Source organism: Felis catus, chromosome F1 (genome assembly GCF_018350175.1).
Source record: "Felis catus isolate Fca126 chromosome F1, F.catus_Fca126_mat1.0, whole genome shotgun sequence".
In the NCBI taxonomy this organism is placed as follows: Eukaryota; Metazoa; Chordata; class Mammalia; order Carnivora; family Felidae; genus Felis; species Felis catus.
The window spans coordinates 66,028,025-66,047,409 of record NC_058384.1 but is presented as its reverse complement, the minus strand read 5'-3'; the positions used below and the strand labels follow the sequence as shown (position 1 = coordinate 66,047,409).

The window sequence follows — 19,385 nt, the reverse complement described above, 5'->3', positions numbered from 1 at the left end:
ACTTTGACACCAGAAAGTGTTGCGGGGACAGCCGTGTTGGGGGGGGGGGGAGGCGGGGATTTGCTAACAGGGTGCTCCATGCCTGGCCTCATTCTTCTGTGCGAAACGCCTGCGGACTTTCTCATCCCAGGACTGCGCTGGCCCTGAGCATTTAGGCACTTCTTGTACGGGAATCCCTTGCCGGTCTTTCGTGCTTAGCGCCCCAGAATCCTGGAGTGCCGCGCGGCCCCCAATACACTGCTGCTTGTTTAGTAACGGGAGGAATGGGAGGTTTGAATTGGAAGTTAATCTCGCGGAAACAGTAGTCAGGAGGGACCCATTGATCTGGGATGTCAGAGCCCTGCATGAATGGGAGGATATGCCTTAGCCTTGTTTTTATTTTTATTTTTTAGGTTTATTTTTTATTTATTTTTGAGAGAGAGAGAGGGAGAGAGAGGGAGAGCATGGGAGGCGCAGAGAGAGAGGGAGAGAGAGAGAATCCCAAGCAGGCTCCTCGCTGTCAGTGCATAGCCCGGTGTGGGACTCAAACTGAGATCATGACCTGAGCCCGAATCAAGGGTCAGTTGCCTAACCGAATGAGCCACCCCTGTAGTGCCCCCGTGTTGTTGTTGTTGTTGTTGTTGTTGTTGTTGTTGTTTAAATCATGCCTTAGTGGTTTGACTAGGCTGGAACAGAATTGCCTTTTCAAAAGATGTTTTTGCACTGTTGAGAAATCTTTTTTTCCAACCTATATTAAATTGGCTTACTAGAGGCAATGCAGCGTGTGTGTGTGTGTGTGAGAGAGAGAGAGAGAGAGAGAGAGCGAGCGACGGGGGATTCCCAAAGAATAAGTACTTTCATAACTATGATTATTCAGTTGAATGCTTCGCAATACACGTGGGCGGTAGACTTACCTCTGAGGTTGTTCATGACTCATACAGCTTCCTTTCATTCCTTGCGCCCACCACAAAGAGGCGAAACTTGGTCTTTGACCACACTGTGGTCCTCTCCAAGCCCCTGCATGATTTGATGCTGTTCCGGCTGGGATCTCACCTCCTGCTCTCTTCCTGTGGTCACTCTGCTCTGGGTCCCCTGACTTCACTGCTGTTTTGTGAACATGCTAGGCACACACTCCCTAGAATACTCTTTTTTCTTCACATGACTTTGTTCAGGGCCGTACTCAAATAGTCACCTCGACAGAGAGGCCTTCTCCAGCACCCTTACCTAAAATGGCGCCCTCATCACTCTACCCCTGTGTCCTCAATTTCCCGCTACTTAAAAAAAGTTGTTTTCTTGCTTCTTGTCTGTTTCCCAAACTAGGAAGTAAGCAGCACGGGAGTGCGTTCCCAACCTGTTGGCCTTCCTACAGTTGCCGGTTTTTCACAACTCAGCTGGAGGAGCATGTCTTCCAAGAAGCTTTGAACGGCCCTCCTCTCCTGCCCGTGACAGACGGTTTCCTTCCCTGGGCCCGTTCCTTCTGTCTCTGCCTGTTAGGCCGTAGGTCCTTTGCAGGTGGTCGTGCGCAGGGCTCTCTTGATGGTGCTTCCGAGCACAGGTCTTGAGTCGGTCGGGCCTGGGGCTGAATTCTAGTTCTGCCACTTGTTGTATGTCACACAACTCATTGAGCCTGTCTCCTCTTCAGTAAAAGGACCTAATTTTACTCATCTTTGTGTCCCCAGCCTCTGGCCACCATGTCGTGCCCTCGGTGTGGTTCTCTCTGCAGATGTTTCCGTGTTCCCTGCCCTTCTGTTGTTCATGCAGGTCCGGGACCACTGACTCATGTTCTTACCAGCAGCAGGCTGATGCGAGGGAGCGATGGGCGAGTGTGTCTGTATCTGAGAGAATGAATGCGTGAGAAGGGTATGTCCCAAGCCCAGTCTTGCTTCAGTGGATAGTTAAGAGTGCATAGCGTGTGTCTAATGAGGGTCAGGTGGCCGCAGTGGGAATGAAGAGATGACTATGTCAAGCAACATAAGGCAGCAAGAGATTGAACTTTCAAATATTTAAACTTGCTTTTGTACATTTCCAGCTTAAAAATCACGAGAACAACCGAATTTGAGCAGCATTTATGACATTGCGATCTTAAACCTACCGTGGTCTTGTTTTGATTCGTACTGTGTAAACTCTTAACGCGGTACTCTAACCGTACTTTTGTCTCAGATACAACTGTCAGACCAAGAGATTTCAGAAGTCTGAAAGGTGTCATTCGATCTCCCGGTAAAGTCTCATTTCAGCCTCGCTTTTGGACATCGCTTGTTTTTTTCAGAGAGCTTCCGAAAAATGCTCCTGTGTCCCTCAAAGTGTGAAATGATGCAGGAAAGGAAGTACTGAGCTTCCCTTAAAAAACTGCACGTAGTTGGGGCGCCTGGGTGGCTCAGTCGGTGGAGGGTCTGACTTCGGCTCAGGTCATGATCTCACAGTTTGTGAGTTCGAGCCCCACGTCAGGCTCTGTGCTGACAGCTCGGAGCCTGGAGCCTGCTGCGAATTCTGTGTCTCCCTCTCCCTCTGCCCCTCCCTGCTCACATTCTATCTCTCTCTCAAAAATAAAGATTAAAAAAAATTAAAAACAAAAAACAAACAAAAAAAACCCATGGGTAGCGATTGCTGAAAGCTAGCAATCGAAAGCGTCGGTGATGATGGATGATGGAAGGTTGACCAGACCTCATTTCGGTTTTCTTCCTTGGTTTAAATTCTTGAGAAGAGAAACGTTGGATTCTCATAAAAATAACCCGTGTGTGAGGCCTGTCACCCCTCTGTTCTTGCTCAGCCCTGGTGGCAGAGCGCGTCTCCCGGGAACCGGAGCGAACCGAAGCACCGTAAGAAAGGTCCGTGCGGGCCCTACGGCACCCACGCTGGGAAAAGTGGGGCAGGAGGAAGCCAGCGAAAGACAGAGAAGGCATCTTGCCGGGGGAGGTGTGTCAGCCACTTCCCGAAAGAGGCACGCAGGGGAGCGAGTCTGCAGGAACGAGTTGGGGACGAGCCTGGGTCGGCCTGCCGTCCTTTCTGCGCCTCGAGAGAATCCGCGTGAGGCAAAAAATCCCAAATACGTGTCCGGTGTGGCAAAGCTGCTTCCACACCTTCATTCCATCCGGCGCCAGGGTTCTCGTTAGTAAAAAGCTGGTAGATGTCCTGAGTTTGGGAAAAACTTTGGCCGCAGCTCTGCCCTCATTCAGCACTGGAGAAGCCCGTCCAGGTGACGACAGGGACACTTTGCGTTCGAGTGTCAGGTCTCCTTGTGTGTCAGAAGGAAGACACACATTTTCCCACCATCTTTTAGGGACAAGACAACCTGACAGAAGCAGCCAACAAAATACCGAAGAGAGAAAATGCTTTCTTCGGCCATCGAGGGGGTAATTGCTCCTGACCCGCAGATGTTGGCTGGTTTACCAGGGAAAACAGTGGACGGGGGGTGGCAGTTGTTTGAGCTGAAGAAGCTGGTCGGCCACGGCCGTCCCTCTGACCGTGTCTGCTCCCCACATCCCCTTTCCACTGTTTGTCACTCAGCCTCCGTGCGTGACCCAGACATCACCCCTGTGGCTCTCAGGGTTCAGCTGTCCCTCTGGCCTCTGCCTGTCTTGGCCTCTGGTTCTCTTACCCGCCTCCTTGGTCAGCTCCTCTGTCCTCTCGGCCATAGATGAAAGTAAGTAAGACATTGGCCGAGGAGAAAGGGGATTTGTCCGTAATGCCTTTCACCTTGACATCCACCTTGGTCGTCATTACTCTGGGAAGCCTCTCCTGAGCCCAACAGCCCGCAGGCCTCTCCTCTGGCTTGTTCGTCCCCACTTGTATTTGCAGGTTCGGGTGTCTGTGTATGCCCCCAAATGGAGGCTCCACGAAGGCACGGACCGTGTCCTCGACACCGTGGTGTTCCTCGTGCCTGGGGTATATTCGGTGCTCGATAGATGCTCACTGAAGGAAGAGCTCAGTGAACGGGAACCGCACCTTCTCTCGTCCCTCGTAAACCTGCTTCCTCTTCCCCATTTTCGTTTTTCCATAGCTCTGACCATGCCTTCCCCCCCACTGTTGTCACCCTGACCCTGGAGCGGTCGCGCACGTGCCCGCGTCACGCCCAGCCTGCCCGCCACTGGCCGCGGGGGAGCGTGCTGCACGTGGATGGCTGCGTCTGGTATCCCGGTCGGTGAGAAATGCCTACATGTTTTTCTTCCAGTTTGACGTTTATTTCATTGAAGGGAAGGTCAGGACTCTGTGGGTCTTGAGTCGGTATGACTGGAAGATGGAATTTCCCCGGGGGAATCGCTTCTTGCCTGGTGCCGGCGTTGAAAGGCAGGCAGCTTTGGTCAGAGCCGTCAGCATTGAGTCACGGCCTTCCGAAGAAGGGAGGTTTGAGAAGAGGTCCCTCTCTCTTCAGTTTGGGGGCTGTGTTTCCAGTTGGTCACATTTAACGTCGGGAAGTCGTGCCGCTTCCCGCACATCCTGACGCTGTGTAGTCGGTGCGAAGCCCCAGTTCAGGGGGGGCGGGAAAGCCTCGTTTTGGCCCTCTGCTTGTTTCCTGTCCCGTTAATTCTGGCGTGTCCTCCCCGACAGGTGTAGGTGCCCGGAGCCAGGCGTGCCCCCACCCTGTCGCACGTTCACCTGCCCGATGCCTTGCGAAACCATGCTCTCTGCCACGGCTTCTATTTTTGCCAGTCTTTCTTTACCCTTCTCACACTCGCGTCTAGCCTGGTCCGGAGGGGCGCCTGGGCGGCTCAGTGTCCAACTTCGGCCCAGGTCATGATCTCACTCTTCCTGAGTGTGAGCCCCGCGTTGGGCTGTGCGCTGACCATGCAGAGCCTGCTTCGGATTCTCTGTCTCCCTCTCTCTCTGCTCCTCCCCTGCTCTCTCTGTCTCTCTCTGTGTCTCTCTCTCTCTCTCAAAAATCAATAAACATGTACAAAAAGAATTTAAAAATTAAAAAAAAAACAACTGCTCTGGGACTCAGCGTCTTTATCAGGAAGCAGTTACCCTGGATGCATGTCATTTGCACTTGAAAAATGAAAGGCGTGGATTGGCTGGATGCTGAAGTCCCCCCTAGCTCTTTCTGTCAGTGTGAGTAAGTCTGGAGCCGCCCTCAGGGTGGGAACTCCCTGGGGCTGCACACCGTATCTTCACAAGTGATTTCAGAAACCCTCGTGGAGAACAACACTGTGGGGAAAAGAAACTGGACAGTGGAAGGAGAAGCAAGCAGGGGAGGAACCGTTGACCTAAAAAGAGAGCTGCCGCTTGTCGAGATCTATTTGTCAAGACGCCTTACAAAGTCGAAATTCTTCTTGTTGCAAATCGATTCATTTTATCTTCTTTTAGACGCAAGGGTTCTTTCTAGGCCCCTTGAGAGTTTCCCCTGGGCCACATGTGCATTTCAGGCCTGCAGAAGAAGGCTGGTGAGGTTCCAGAGCATAATTAGGATTGTCCCAGCAAGCCTTGAGGGGGGAGGGAGGGGCGTGTGTGTTTGGAGAGAACTGCCGGTCAGGAGAGTGCCTGTCCTAAGTTAGGCCTTCCTCCTTCTGATGCAAAGGAGTACTGGGGGGGGGGGGGGGGGGGGGGGAGGGGGATTTTAGTGTCGTGGGGGAGTCCAGAGGACAGGGCTGCAGGAGAGGTCGACAGGACCTCGGAGGCCCACTTCGCCTGGTCCTGCACTAGGGAGCATTCCTGGATTGTGCAAGGTTGCCCCTTCGGAAGGTGGTCCTGACCCTCCTCCTTTAGGCCCGGTCGACCGCAGCTGAAACAAGCAACGTGTCCCGAGTCTCCAGCTCTAAGTGACGGAGCAGATGAGAGAACCGGGGCCTTTCTTAGGACTGCTCCTCCCCTCCTGCTCTCTGGGCCAAGGTCTGGGGGTGGGGCAGAGTGACGGGCATGTCTGCAGGTCCCTCCAGTTCCCAGTCCGTAGGGAAGGCCTGCTGGGATGGGCATATGGACACGGCAGGAGGCGTCTGCGGAGTGGTGGCCGCTGCCACCGCTGTCCCCTCTGCCCTTCCGTATGCAGAGGACCTCGACTCCTCAGAGGCACCCGGTGGCGATTCACTCGCAAGCAGCTTGACCGCACAGGGTCGTCAAGGCAAGGGAGGCGTGTTTGGGGCAGAACAGGAGGCCGTGTTGGTCCTTAGGTGCCTGTGGGGCCTCTGCTTTTTCTCGAATGCCCCATTTCCTTGGTCTGGTCATGCATGTGTCTGCTGGGGCGGGGTGGCTGGTGCCTCAAGCGGAAGGGACGTACCTTCTGGGCTCTGTGACCTCATGGGGTCCTTGGAACGGGCAGACCCACCGGGGAAACCCTCCCCACCTCCTCTGCAGAATGCCTGTTGCCGTCCCCAGGCTCCCGGGCCACGTCCTCTGGCCTCTGCAGACGCGCCTCCTCGAGATGCTTCTAGAGAATCAGCCAACAGCTTGTTGCATCATGTTCTCGGGTTAGCAGAAGTCAGAGAAAACCCACACTCCCTTCTCTGCGGAGGCACGGGAGACAGACGTTGCTTCCCGTGCTTCAGCGGGCTTGGCTGTTGGAGAAGGAATGGAAGTTGTCCTCCCTCCCGTGTTGTATTAGGAAAACAACACCCGTGCACTGTGCACATTTCAGAAGAGTCATAAAACTGAAACAGAACACAAGTCGCCTGTTTCTGTCTTTATTCAGAGAAAGCCCTGCGAACTTTATAGCTTTCCCCTTCCCATAGTTTTATCTGCACGTGTATAAAAACTTAATCCGCACAGCTATTTTAAATAATAAAGATTTTTTCTTATGTTTGTTTATTTGAGAGAGAGAGAGAGAGAGAGAGGAAGTGGGGCAGAGGCAGAGAGAGGGGGACAGAGGGTCCGAAGCGGGCTCTGCGCTGACAGCAACAGAGCCCGGTGCAGGGCTTGAACTCACAAACCCCGAGATCATGACCTGAGCCAAGATCAGACGCTTAACCGGCTGAGCCACCCAGGCGCCCCGATTTTCAATATATTTTTTTTTTCAACGTTTGTTTATTTTTGGGACAGAGAGAGACAGAGCATGAACGGGGGAGGGGCAGAGAGAGAGGGAGACACAGAATCGGAAACAGGCTCCAGGCTCTGAGCCATCAGCCCAGAGCCCGACGCGGGGCTCGAACTCCCGGACCGTGAGATCGTGACCTGGCTGAAGTCGGACGCTTAACCGACTGCGCCACCCAGGCGCCCCTCGATTTTCAATATATTTTTAATGATAAACTAAAAAATAAAAGCTACGGAGTGCCGGAGACCAGCTCCAGAAACCAGGGGTTCCCGAAGGAAGAATGGCATCGGTGAAAATAAAACACAACTAAAATAAAAAACTAGAAAATAAAAAACTAAAATAAAAAAACAAAATAAAAACAAAAAATAAAAATGGACGCAGACAACAGCAGTGTGTTGAACTGGCCGATTTATTTTAGTAAACGTGGCATTATATTTGCTTGTGTTTTCCTCGTAACATACGTCATCTATGTTTTTCTAACATTACCAAATTTTGAAAATGGTCCTATGCGTAAACAACCTTTAAGAAATAACGTGGTGATTTTCCCCTAACTTTCCTGTATACCCTTTGATTATAGATTAATTTCTTACATTATTCCATCATGCATCTGCGTTTATCTATAATCCAGAAAGCATTTGCTTTGCTGTTCTCGTGAAAGGCCCTCCGTTTCTCAGCACCTCAAGGGGAACAGTTTCAGGGACATGACCTCCTAACCACATGAGGCCAGAAGAACAATGTGTCTGCCTCGGTCCGAGGTGCCAGGAAGGGGCCGAAAAGGCCTTAGAAACCCATGCCCCACACATTCTCAGAGAGACAGTGCACCTAGGAACCAATGAACCATTCTGTAGCTTAAGCCACTAGGTTCAGTCATCCTCTGGAATGCCTCCGGGGGCCAGGTGGGCCTAGGGGCTGAAGTCACCTGTGCCCGGAGACACACTCCTTAGTTGCCGGAGTGGGGCTTTCAAATCCATGTGTCTCGCCTTTACAGGCCCTCTTTCCTGGCAATTGCATGCGGCCATCCTTCCCGTAAGTAGAGGAGTCTCCATAGAGGATGGCAAGGGCTAAACGTAAGGCCGCACAATTTCCTGCGGAGCCTTATCTTCTTCCCTAATGGTTCTTTTCCCAGGGGGCCTGCCGGGGCAATTCCCCAACAGACAATACCCCAGGTAGTTTTAAGGCCAAATTACCTAGAAGCGGGAGTACAAGAAGCTTCACTGTCGGCGGGCCGCCCTGCAGTCACCAATCCGTCGAGAGCCCGGGCCCTGCCACTCAGGCTGGGATAGCTCGGCTTCCAGCAACGGAGGAGGAACAAAGTGTCTGTAATAGCTGACAACCGAGCAAATCTTTTGAGCGTCTTTCCCCTCGCCCGGTTCTTGGAGAACAGCAGGTGGGATCCACGGAGGAGAGCTTGGGTAGGCCGAGCGTCACCACGCGCCCCGCTGTCACCACGGCCAATGTCTTCTGGGCCTGGCGCTGCTCGGCGCGTGGCAGGGTCAGCGGTGCCTAAACGTCGGTCGCAGGACAGAAGGCCGACCGCAAGGAAGCAGGCGGTACCCTGTGTCGGGCCGGGGGGTTGAGCGAGGCTGTGCACAGGGGGAGTAACCCCAAGCCTGTAAATTAGCCCAGAACATCACTGCTAACAACAGAATGGAAACCACATATGTGGTTGAAAAGTGCCGGGTAGTCACGCGAAAAGAGGTGGAAATAGCCAGGTTCAATTGCCTGCAATATATTCAGCCCTACATACCCCAAATATGGACGTTTTAGCACGCAATCAGTATTTTAAAAATTATTAATGTGCCATCTTGCCTTCTGCATGTTGAAGCTTTTGAAATATGGCGAGTCTTTCACACTCAGGGCTGTGTAGCCTCGAGGAGGTTCGCGCACATCCCCACGTCCTGGTTTCCTCCTCTGTGAATCTGGGCAATGAGGGCACGTACCTGATCGGGCTGTTGTGAGAGGCAAAAGAGAAAGGTAAATGTCAAGAGCCTCTCGTGGTCCTGGGCAGGGAACTGCTCAGCAGACACGAGCGGCGACCCAGCTGCATTCTCACTTCCTCCAGCTTGTGTCCCTGGCTGCTGTGAACTTTGGTTGACATGTCGTCTCCTGCGATGGGTGTTGGCTGTGGGTAAAAGAGAAACCGACCGAAGGGTCAGGGCCAGAGTTCTGCTAGAGTAGTCGCGGTGTAAGCCCCGTTTTGTTTCAATAAACCCCATTTTTATGCCCCCCCTCCCCCGGGGCAGAGCCTGGAGCCCCTGGAACATCACAGGTGCGTTTCCATCTGGGCAGAGGGTGGGAGCAGAATGGAGGGATGAGGGAAGAGACGGACTAAACAAGGGTTCGAGTTTTACAGGAGGCTGGACATTTGGAGGAGACCAAGAGAGACTCTGTGCAGTGACTTGTAAACTGTTTTTCTTTCTACCTCTGCCCCACCCCCCACTACTTGGGCAATTTCATATCTTAATTTAATCACTAGCCCCTTACTTGTAGCAAGAATAATTTTCCTGTGTGGTCTCAAACTATTCTGGGGCTCCACTGAGCAGGCTGAGGCCACCTCCCAGACGCAGCCCCCTCTCCCCAGGGCACCCGCGGCAGCTCAGCAGGGCGGGGGACTGGAGAGGACTGGGACAGAGAGCATGCCCATTGTCATCACCAGCTGCTGCGTGCAGGGAGGGGAGGGGGACAAAGCTGGCGGCCCAGGAAGGCTGCCTTTGCTCACACGGTCAGGGAGGTCTGGGAAGACCCCTTGAGAAAGTGACCTTTGAGCTGAGATCTGAGTAGAAATTACTAGGCATCAGAAGCGGATGGGGCAAGAGAGGGCCTAGAGCTCTCTAAGCAGAGGGAACTCTGTGCAAAGACTTTGGGCAAGAAGAAGCGTTGCACGTGGGAGAACTGAAGGCCTCCTGGCTAGGCTAAGGCGCAGAGCAAGCAAGGATAGGGTGGAAGGGGGTCAGCAGGGCGACCCAGGTCAGGCTTGGCATCACCCTGTAGGCCCCACCCACCTCTGTGGTCTCTCTCCTAAAAAACCTATTTCAGGAGACCCAGCAGAAGGTTAGGGTGGTGGCGGAGGTAGAAATGTGGAGAAGGGGACACACTCGGAAGATGTTTCCAGCAGGGTGAACTACAGGAGGGAGCTGCCCTTTGGGTAGAAGGGGTGTGGGGAGGAGGTGTCAGGGTGCTGTCCAGGTTCTGACCTGCCAGAGAGGGGCTGCCCTCGCTGCCGTCTGCCCGGTGGCTCATCGCCAGCGTGAGCCCTGGGTGCCGTGCTGTGCAGGTGCACATCTTGATGTGGTCTCTTTCTGAACAGAGAGGCACGTCTAGGGAGAGCATGAGTGAGAGCTGGAGGAGAGAGTGTATAGGCAGTGGGGACCCCGAGAGGACGCCTGCGGAGAGGTGCACCTAGAAGGCCTGGGTCAGGGGAGGAGGAGAGCAAGGACATGGATGGAGGAAAGAGGGACTAAGGACACTGAGGTGGAAGACTCTGGATATTGATCAGAGATTGGAGGAGGGAAGGGGCGGTGGGGGAGGGAGAAGGATGGGGGAGGGAGGAGGATGGGGGAGGGGAATCAGAGATGGGGGTGTCAGAGATTGGAAGGGGAAGGATGGGGGAGGGGGGATCAGAGATGGGGGATCGGGGATCAGAGACTAGAGGGGGGAGGATGGGGGAGGGGGTATCAGAGACTGGAGTGGGGAGGATGGGGGTGTGGAAGGGTCAGAGACTGCAGGAGGGAGGATGGGGGAGGGGAATCAGAGATGGGAGGGGGAGGATAGAGGAGGGAGGATCAGAGACTGGAGGGGGGAGGATGGGGGCGGGGGAGTCAGAGATGGGGGGATGGGGGGATCAAAGACTGGAGGGGGGAGGATGGGGGCAGAGGGGGGTCAGAGATGGGGGATGGGGAGATCAGAGACTGCAAGGGAGAGGATGGGGGAAGGGGAGTCAGAGATGGGGGGATGGGGGATCAGAGACTGGAGGGGGAGGATGGGGGAGGGGGGAATCAGAGATGGGAGGGGGAGGATGGAGGAGGGGGGGATCAGAGACTGGAGGAGGGAGGATGGGGGAGGGGAATCAGAGACTGCACGGGGGAGGATGGGGGAGGGGAATCAGAGATGGGAGGGAGAGGATAGAGGAGGGAGGATCAGAGACTGGAGGGGGGAGGATGGGGGCGGGAGGGTCAGAGATGGGGGATGGGGAAATCAGAGACTGGAGGGGGAGGATGGGGAGGGGGGATCAGAGACTGGAGGGGGAGGATGGGGGCAGGGGGAGTCAGAGATGGGGGATGGGGCGATCAGAGACTGGAGGGGGAGGATGGGGGTGGGGGGGTCAGAGATGAGGGAGGATGGGGAATAAGGAAAGGGTGATCAGGGACTGGGGGACAGGATGGGAGCTGGGGAATCAGAGACTGGAGGAGGGAGGATGGGGGCGGGGGGAGTCAGAGATGGGGGGATGGGGGGATCAGAGACTGGAGGAGGGAGGATGGGGGAGGGGGGATCAGAGACTGGAGGCGGGAGGATGGGGAAGGGGGGAATCAGAGATGGAGGCGGGGGATCAGAGAATGGAGGGGGGAAGATAGGGGTGTGGGGGGTCAGAGACTGCAGGGGGGAGGATGGGGCGGGGGGAGTCAGAGATGGGGAAGGGGGGGATCAAAGACTAGAGGGGGGAGGATGAAGGAGGGGGGATCAGAGACTGGAGGGGAGAGGATGGGGGAGGGGGCAGTCAGAGATGGGGGGATGAGGGGATCAGAGACTGGAGGGGGAGCATGGAGGAGGGGGGATCAGAGACTGGAGGGGGGAGGAGGGGGGAGGGGGGATCAGAGACTGGAGGGGGAGGATGGGGAGGGGGGATCAGAGACTGGAGGGGGGAGGATGGAGGAGGGGGGATCAGAGACTGGAGGGGGGAGGATGGGGGAGGGGAATCAGAGACTGGAGGGGGAGGATGGGGGAGGGGGGATCAGAGACTGGAGGGGGGAGGATGGAGGAGGGGGGATCAGAGACTGGAGGGGGGAGGATGGGGAAGGGAGGATCAGAGACTGGAGGGAGAGGATGGGGAGGGGGCAGTCAGAGATGGGGGGATGGGGGGATCAGAGACTGGAGGGGGGAGGAGGGGGGAGGGGGGATCAGAGACTGGAGGGGGGAGGAGGGGGGAGGGGGGATCAGAGATTGGAGGGGGGATGATGGGGAGGGGGCAGTCAGAGATGGGGGATGGGGGAATCAGAGATGGGAGGGGGAGGATGGAGGAGGGGGGATCAGAGACTGGAGGGGGGAGGATGGGGGAGGGGAATCAGAGACTGGAGGGGGGAGGATGGGGGTGGGGGGAGTCAGAGATGGGGGGATGGGGGGATCAGAGACTAGAGGGGGGAGGATGAAGGAGGGGGGAATCAGAGACTGGAGGGGGAGGATGGGGGTGGGGGGGTCAGAGATGGGGGAGGATGGGGAATAGGGAAAGGGTGATCAGGGACTGGGGGACAGGACGAGGGGGCTGGGGAATCGGAGACTAGAGGAGGGAGGATGGGGGAGGGCAGGGGATCAGAGATCGGGGAGCCAGGGAAAGGGTCGGGGGCGGGGGGGGGGGGGCCGGGGGGGCAGGGTTAGGGGGAAGGGGAGGGGAGATGCGAGAGGAGGGGCAATCGGAGGTGGGCGGGACGCGGGGCGGGCCCGGGGCCGGCAGGGAAGTCCGGAGTCGGAGCCCGGCGCCCACAGGCGGCCGCGGCCTCTCGCTGCCCTGGGGGCTTCCCCCGGGTCCGTGGAAGCCCTGGGGGCGCGCGGGGCGGCGCGCGCGCGGGGCGCCGGAGACCGCGGGTCCCGGGGCCCCGCGCGCGGGGGGCGGCCGCCCTTCCGCCGCCCCGGCGGGTGGCTGCTGTTGGCTTGCTGGCTCTGGCTGCCCGCGCGCTGCCCCGGCCGCTCCCCCGGCGCCGGCGAGCTGCGGTGCCTGCAGATGTCGGCCTTCGCCAACCGCAGCTGGGCGCGCTCCGACGGCCTGGGGCTGGTCGGGGGGCTGCGCGCCTACCGCTGGGGCGGCGCCTCGGACGCCCTGCGCTTCCTCAAGCCCTGGGCCCGGGGCTCGTGGGGCCAGCGGCAGTGGGACGACCTGCAGCACCTGTTCCGCGTGTACCGCAGGAGCTTCACCCGCGACGTGCAGGAGTTCGTCAAAATGCTGCGCTTGGACTGTGAGCTGGACGGCGGCCCCCCGGGGCCGGCCCCCCTCCCCCTCCCCCTCCCCCCGCCCCGGGCCGGCGTCGCCCCCTCCACCCCCCCCCCCCGCCCGGCGTCCCCCCTCCTCCCTCCCCCCGGGGCCCGGTGTAGCCCCCTCCCCCCGGGGCCGGCGCCCCCCTTACCTCCTATCCCCGGGGCCCGGCGTCCGCCCTACCACCCCCCCCCCCCGGGGACCCGGCGTGCCCCCCTAACCCCTATCCCCGGGGCCCAGCGTCCCCTCCCACTCCCTCCTCCCTCCCTCCCCCCTCCCCGCCGGGCCCGGCATCCCCCTTACCCCCCCTCCCCCCGCACGGCGTGCCCCCGTACCCCCTACCCCGGGCCCGGCGTCCCCCCCTACCCCGGGGGCTCCCCGCTCGCGCCTCCCGGTCCAGGTTCCCGGGATCCTCCGCGCTCCCTGCCTCTGACCCTCACGCTGCGCGCGCTGCCCCAGACTCCGGGTCCCCCGAGAGACCCCGCACGCCTCCCCCGCCTCCCTCTAACCCTTTCGGCCCTCCTTCTCCACGTCTTCCCAGATCCCTTTGAGATCCAAGTGTCCGCTGGCTGTGAGGTTCTCCCCGGGAACACGTCGCAAAGCTTCTTCCAGGCGGCCTTCCAAGGACAGGAGATCCTCCGTTTCCGAGGCACTTCTTGGGTGCCCGCCCCAAGTGCCCCCGTCTGGGCAGACAGGGCCTCCAGGAAGCTCAACGAGGACCAGGGGACCCGGAAAACGCTACAGTTGCTCCTCAATGATACCTGCCCCCTGTTTGTCAGGGACATCCTGGAGGCAGGGAAGTCGGAGCTGGAGAAGCAAGGTGAGCCCGCCCCCTCTCCCCCCTGCCCTCCTCTCCTGGGCTCCACCTGGGTCTTCCCTCCCGGAGCTCACAGCCCTTAGGTCATCCTCGGGGTGGGGGTGGGAGTGGGGAAGCTCAGGAAGGCGGGGAGAAGGTGTGAGGGTATTTATTCATCCCACAGACCTTCTCTGAGCACCCTTTGGGTTCCGCGATCCGAATTAAATAAACACTGAGGGTCAAACAGGCAATCTACCTGAGGGGAGGGGGAGAAGGCAGGTGAACAGTTAAGGCGGTGGGACCCGTGTGACAGCCGAATGCAGGGCCCTCATGGGAGCCTGAGACGGGGGAGGCGGTTGGGTCCAGTGGCTTTCCTGGAGAAGCCAACACAGATGGATAGGTCATGACGGACTTCACCTCCAGAGGTGGAAACGTCGGATGCGGAGTTCCTGCCTTGAGACCCCCCCACTCCCGTTTCCTTGTTGGACACAGTGAAGCCCGAGGCCTGGCTGTCCACTGGCCCCAGTCCCGGTCCTGGCCGTCTGCTTCTTGTGTGCCATGTGTCCGGCTTCTACCCAAAGCCAGTGTGGGTGACGTGGATGCGGGGTGAGCAGGAGCAGCCGGGCACCCGGCGCGGCGACGTCCTGCCCCACGCTGACGAGACGTGGTATCTTCGGGTGACCCTGGACGTGGCGGCCGGGGAGGAGGCCGGCCTGTCTTGCCGAGTGAGACACAGCAGTCTAGGAGGCCGGGACATGGTCCTCCACTGGGGTGAGAAAGGGCTGGTGCCCCGCAGGGCCCGGAGAAGAGGGTCCTCAGGCATAGAGGGAGGCACTGGCCGGGGGTGGGTTTGGACACACACAAGGATAGAGGAGTTTCCAAGATGAGCCCCCGCCCACCAGGAGGGTTGGAAGGAGGGGATTCCAGATATAGGAAGGAGGGGAACAAAGTCGGAACTCAAAAAGGATTGAGACCAATGTTCCACATACAGGAAGAAAGAGAGACCAAAGACCCGCAGGTCCAGAAGTAGGTGGTAATGGTAAATAAAGAGTCTCAGAGGAGTCATCCCCAGGAGACCGCTGGGGAGGGGGGCACAAGGGAGCGGCAGGTCCTGAGAGCTTCCTGACTGTGCACAGCGTGGTGTCCACTTGTCCCCGGCTCCTTTGAAACGGGTGCCCTTCTTGTAATTTCATAGTTGAAGACGTGGAGACTGAGCTGGGTCAGGTTCACTGTCTCATGGTGGGAGGTGGAAGACTGGATCTAGACTGAGGTCCCGGCTACAGAGCGGTCGCCCTTCCCCTGTGTGCCGTCCCGCCGTGCGCTGGAGCGAAGGGGTCGGGGCGCCCAGTCCCTGAGATGACATGGGGTCTCCAGACTGCAGAGGAAGGGAAATGGGCGCCCGTGGGGGCCACCTGGCACCTTCACACGGGCTTAGACCGCGGGCCTTGGGATAGAGAGGGGTCCTGCACTGAGAGCCTGTGTTCCCCACGCAGGGTCCCCCATGGGGCTGATCGCCGTGGCCGTGCTGGTGTCCCTTGTGATCACTGGGTGCGTTGGATACTTAACCCTCAAGAGGCGCTGGTAGGTCTCCCCTTCCGGACCCCTCCTTCCCTCAGCCTCTGCCCGTTTCTTCTCTCCTCCAGCCCCTCTCCCCTTTTCCTTAATGCGCTCTCCCTTCCTATGCTCTCCCAGCTCCTATCAAAACATCCTGTGACTGTGCTTACGGCACCTGTTGGCCTGGGACTCAGGACCCCAAGTTCCCAGGACGGCAGCTCAGCCGCTGAGGGTGAAAGAGAGGTGCCCTGAAGAAGCAGGCGGTTGTCACAAGGCTGGTCTCATCGCATCCTTTCGACATTTCATCTAAGAAGATTTAAGTTCTTTTCCACTGTACTGCAAGTTTCTAAGCCCGAGTGGTTCTACAAAAAGAGAAGTGCGGACTTCCAAGCACAAGCGGTTGCGGGCCGGGGCGGGAGGGAGTGGGTGCCATTGGTTGTTTGCACGGTGGAATCGGGAGTGAATCAGGAAGTGCTTGGTCCAGCTTCTTGTTGTCAAGAATAAAGGAAGACGGACCAGAAAACGAATGAAGGAATGAAGGAATGAATGAAGACCCTGGGCTTGGCTATAGCCCACACTTTTCAAGAAAAGGGCACCTTTCTTGAAAGGGGATTTTTGTGTGAGCCTACCTGATGTTCAAATGTGCGCTCAAACTGTTGCAAGATATTCGGGACACCCCAGACACGTCTTTGCTGGTTGCTGGCAATGTGGGGGGGCTCCTCGTTTGTGTCTCTTTTGGAAAGAAGTTTGTCCTGAATGTCGTATGGGTAGTTTTAGGGCGTGGTCTCGTATGTGAATTTGGATTTATAAAGGGGGATGTTTTCTCTTTAAAAGAAAGTTAGCTGATGGCAAAAGCAGACGTTTGCCAAGCTTTTATTTGCCGCAACTGGCTTATAAAGGAGAAATCATTGTGGATGTGTGTTGCGTAGATAAAAAGTTACTCTGGGTAGGGATATTTGTCTCAAGGGGCCAGTTGCTTTTTTCACATTGGAAGAGCGTCACGAGGGTGTCTCCCCAAATAGGCGCTTCTGCATACGGCCGTTAGATGAGACGGTGCTCAGGAAGGGGTGAACCCACTGAGCAGGTGTGAGCTGCACTGATCATCGCCCAGCTGGCTGCTCTGTTCCTGGTCTGACCCTCGAGCGTCCAGAGGAAGTGGGACAACACGGTTGCCGGAGAGTCTTTGCCTGAGAAAATGAAGATTTGGCGTCTTGTGTGCTGAACTCTCTGGTTGAGCCAGGATGTGGGTTTAGCTCTTGCTCCTGAAGCCGTGGTTCCCAGTTGTGGTCTCCTGACCGGCGGCGTCGGCACCACTGGGAACTCGCACGTTATTCTAGACCTCACCCCAGACCTACAGAATGAGAAATGGGGGTGCTCTCTCAACCCCGGAAGCTGTGTTTTAACAAGTCCTCAGATGATTCTGATGTTCAGTGAAGGTTAGGGAGCCGCTGTGCTCAGGCTTTGGGTAACGCTGGGCTACAAATTCCTCAGAAATGCCAAGTGAAAATATCGGCCTGGGGTTAGTCAGGGAGGGCTTCCTGGAAGGGGAGTTTGGCGCAGGACTCGTAGAGGCAATGAGGTGAACCAGCAGATGCCCTGGGTCGGGAGACCAGGGTTCTAGCCTCAGACTCAGTTTCCTCCTGTGTCAGACGGAACCAGGAGGCAGAACCTCAGTCGGGCCCCGAATGTGCCAGGGCCTTGGTCTTGGACCGCCAGCCTCCAGCCCGTGAGAGATACATTTCTGCTGTTTCTAAGCCACCCCTTCTGTGGCCTTTTGTTACAACAGCTCGAGTGAGTGGAGACAGATTATGCCACAGGGTAAGGAGCAAATGTGTGCAAATGTGCGGTGGTATTATGGTGCCTTCAAACGTTGGCCGTGTTACGACTGCCTTTGGTGTGACAGTGGCCTCAGACCATTTGGTTCAGGTTAACTTCCAGCCCTGTTAGGCCGCCAACGCCTCGCACTGGCCTTCCTCCTTCTTGGGGCCTGCGTGTTTAAGCCCCTTCTGAAATGTTTCTGGAAATGCTTCAGTGTGAATTTACGGTAACCCTGGTTTGTTTTTAAGCGACCGATTTATTACTGTGGAAATAAAGGCCTGTCTTGGAGAAAATCTGTCCTGCTTTCCAATCCTCAGTTTATTTATGATGGTTATTTTTATTTTTTTAATGTTTATTTATTTTTGAGAGAGACAGAGCGCGAGCGGGGGAGGAAGAGAGAGGGAGACGCCGAATCCGAAGCGGGCTCCAGGCTTCGAGCTGTCGGCACAGAGCCCGATGCGCAGCTCGAACTCATGAGCCGTGAGATCGTGACCTGAGCTGAAGTCAGACGCTTAACCCACTGAGCGACCCAGGCGCCCCTCCGATCCTCAGGTTAAAACATCTCCAGAAACGCGGAAGGATTCATGCTCCACGGGGTTGATGTTCTCTGTGAATATCGTGCTCCTGGCTGAGTGCGGTGCTGTTCGTCACTTTCTTGTCGCTGGACTCCAGAACCATCCTTCGTCTGTGCTGGGGGATGATGGGTGGAATCCCTCCGATCACTTCTTTGAAGTGAGCAGCAGAGTTTTCAGTAGAGGGCCCTGGAGAGACGCTGCTGGAGGAAGGGACCCTCTGCAAGTTCGAGCTACTGCGTGGCCTGCTGGGTCTGCAGAACGGGCGCAAAGGCACCCCGCGTGCCGCTGCCCCAGCCGCCTGCCCAGAGCTCACGGGCACTGGGGGGCCTCGCAGCCTCAGCCTGGGGATGACCTTCCCATGCCCTCTTGATGTGGACACTCCCAGGTGCCACTGGGACTCCCTGCGCCTCCTGGCGTCCCCATGCCCACCGCAGACACTTGTATGTGCTTAGTCCCCCTGCCGCCTGGAGGTCCCCACTGAGCCGCACTGTCGCCAAGCCCCGGGCCGAGGTCTGGAGAGCTGCTTCCAGCTTGTCCAGTGACTGCAGGCCAGCCCTGGCCCGAAGAAGCCAGCGAACTTCTCTGCCACCCACGGGGCTGAACTGCACCTTCTCCAATGAGGTCTGCACTCCAGCCTCTGCAGAGGAGGCTCACCTCTCCGGGTGTATTCTTCTTCCTTGGATATTCTCCCCGGCCCTGGGGTCCTGTGTAGAGTTTCCTTTTATCTTATAGTTATTTTCTTATAGTTTATTAATTCGACTGGACTCCTGTTTGGCTCACTGATTGGTTTCTATTTCCTCATTGGACTCAGGTGGACGCACGTGGGTGTATCTGCGACCGGAGAGAGGAATCGGCCAGCTCTCCGAGGCTGTCACTCGAATTCACTCTTGCTCTTGGGTCTACGGCACAGCCACGAGCCACTTGGCGTTAACTTTTCGTCCTGGAGCTTTGATCGCGTGTTCTGTGCCAGGCCATCCTCTGTGCCAGGCTTCGAGGCGTGCTGTTAATAAGCCAGGACAGGCGTAAACGGGGACCAACTTTCTGGCCATTTACTGCCTCCTGTGTGTGCTGTGCCCAGTTGTAGCCCTGACTCCCCTCCTCGGTGCCTCCTCTTGGCGTGGCCTCTGTTCCAAGGCCACCGCACCTTCCCACACCGGCGCGCGCTCCCCAGGCTCTCCCGTCACTTCGGTCCCGTGGCTGCTGAGCTCACTATCGTGTGCACTACCGTGGCTCAGCTTGGCTCCTGCTGTGCAGTACAGCCCGGGAGAGGCTGCACCCTCTTCAACTTCTTTTTCTGAACTCACGCTGGGTTTTTGCACGGTTTGCATTCTCTTGCTGATTTTATTGAACCATCCCTATAGGGATTCTTCCACATTTTTACCCCCACCCCCGGCTTTTCACCCTGCATATTACCACCTTTCCTATCTTCTGGCGAAAGTCAGGATTATCCGGGAACGGTTCCTGCATCTTTCCTCCTTCCTGGCTCGCAGGGTGAGTGATTTTCCACTCAACCCCGTCTGCAGA

General features: G+C 57.1%; 1 protein-coding gene across 1 annotated transcript; it reads left to right on the top strand.

Annotated features, from left to right (window-relative positions):
- The first annotated feature begins 12,621 nt into the window (after positions 1 to 12,621).
- Positions 12,622 to 17,581, top strand: CD1D (CD1d molecule). Its single transcript, XM_045048851.1, has 5 exons — positions 12,622 to 13,101; positions 13,660 to 13,938; positions 14,407 to 14,685; positions 15,408 to 15,495; positions 15,607 to 17,581. Exons 1-5 carry the CDS (start codon positions 12,870 to 12,872, stop codon positions 15,626 to 15,628), a joined length of 900 nt encoding a protein of 299 aa, XP_044904786.1. The 5' UTR covers positions 12,622 to 12,869; the 3' UTR covers positions 15,629 to 17,581.
- The last annotated feature ends 1,804 nt before the right edge of the window (positions 17,582 to 19,385 follow it).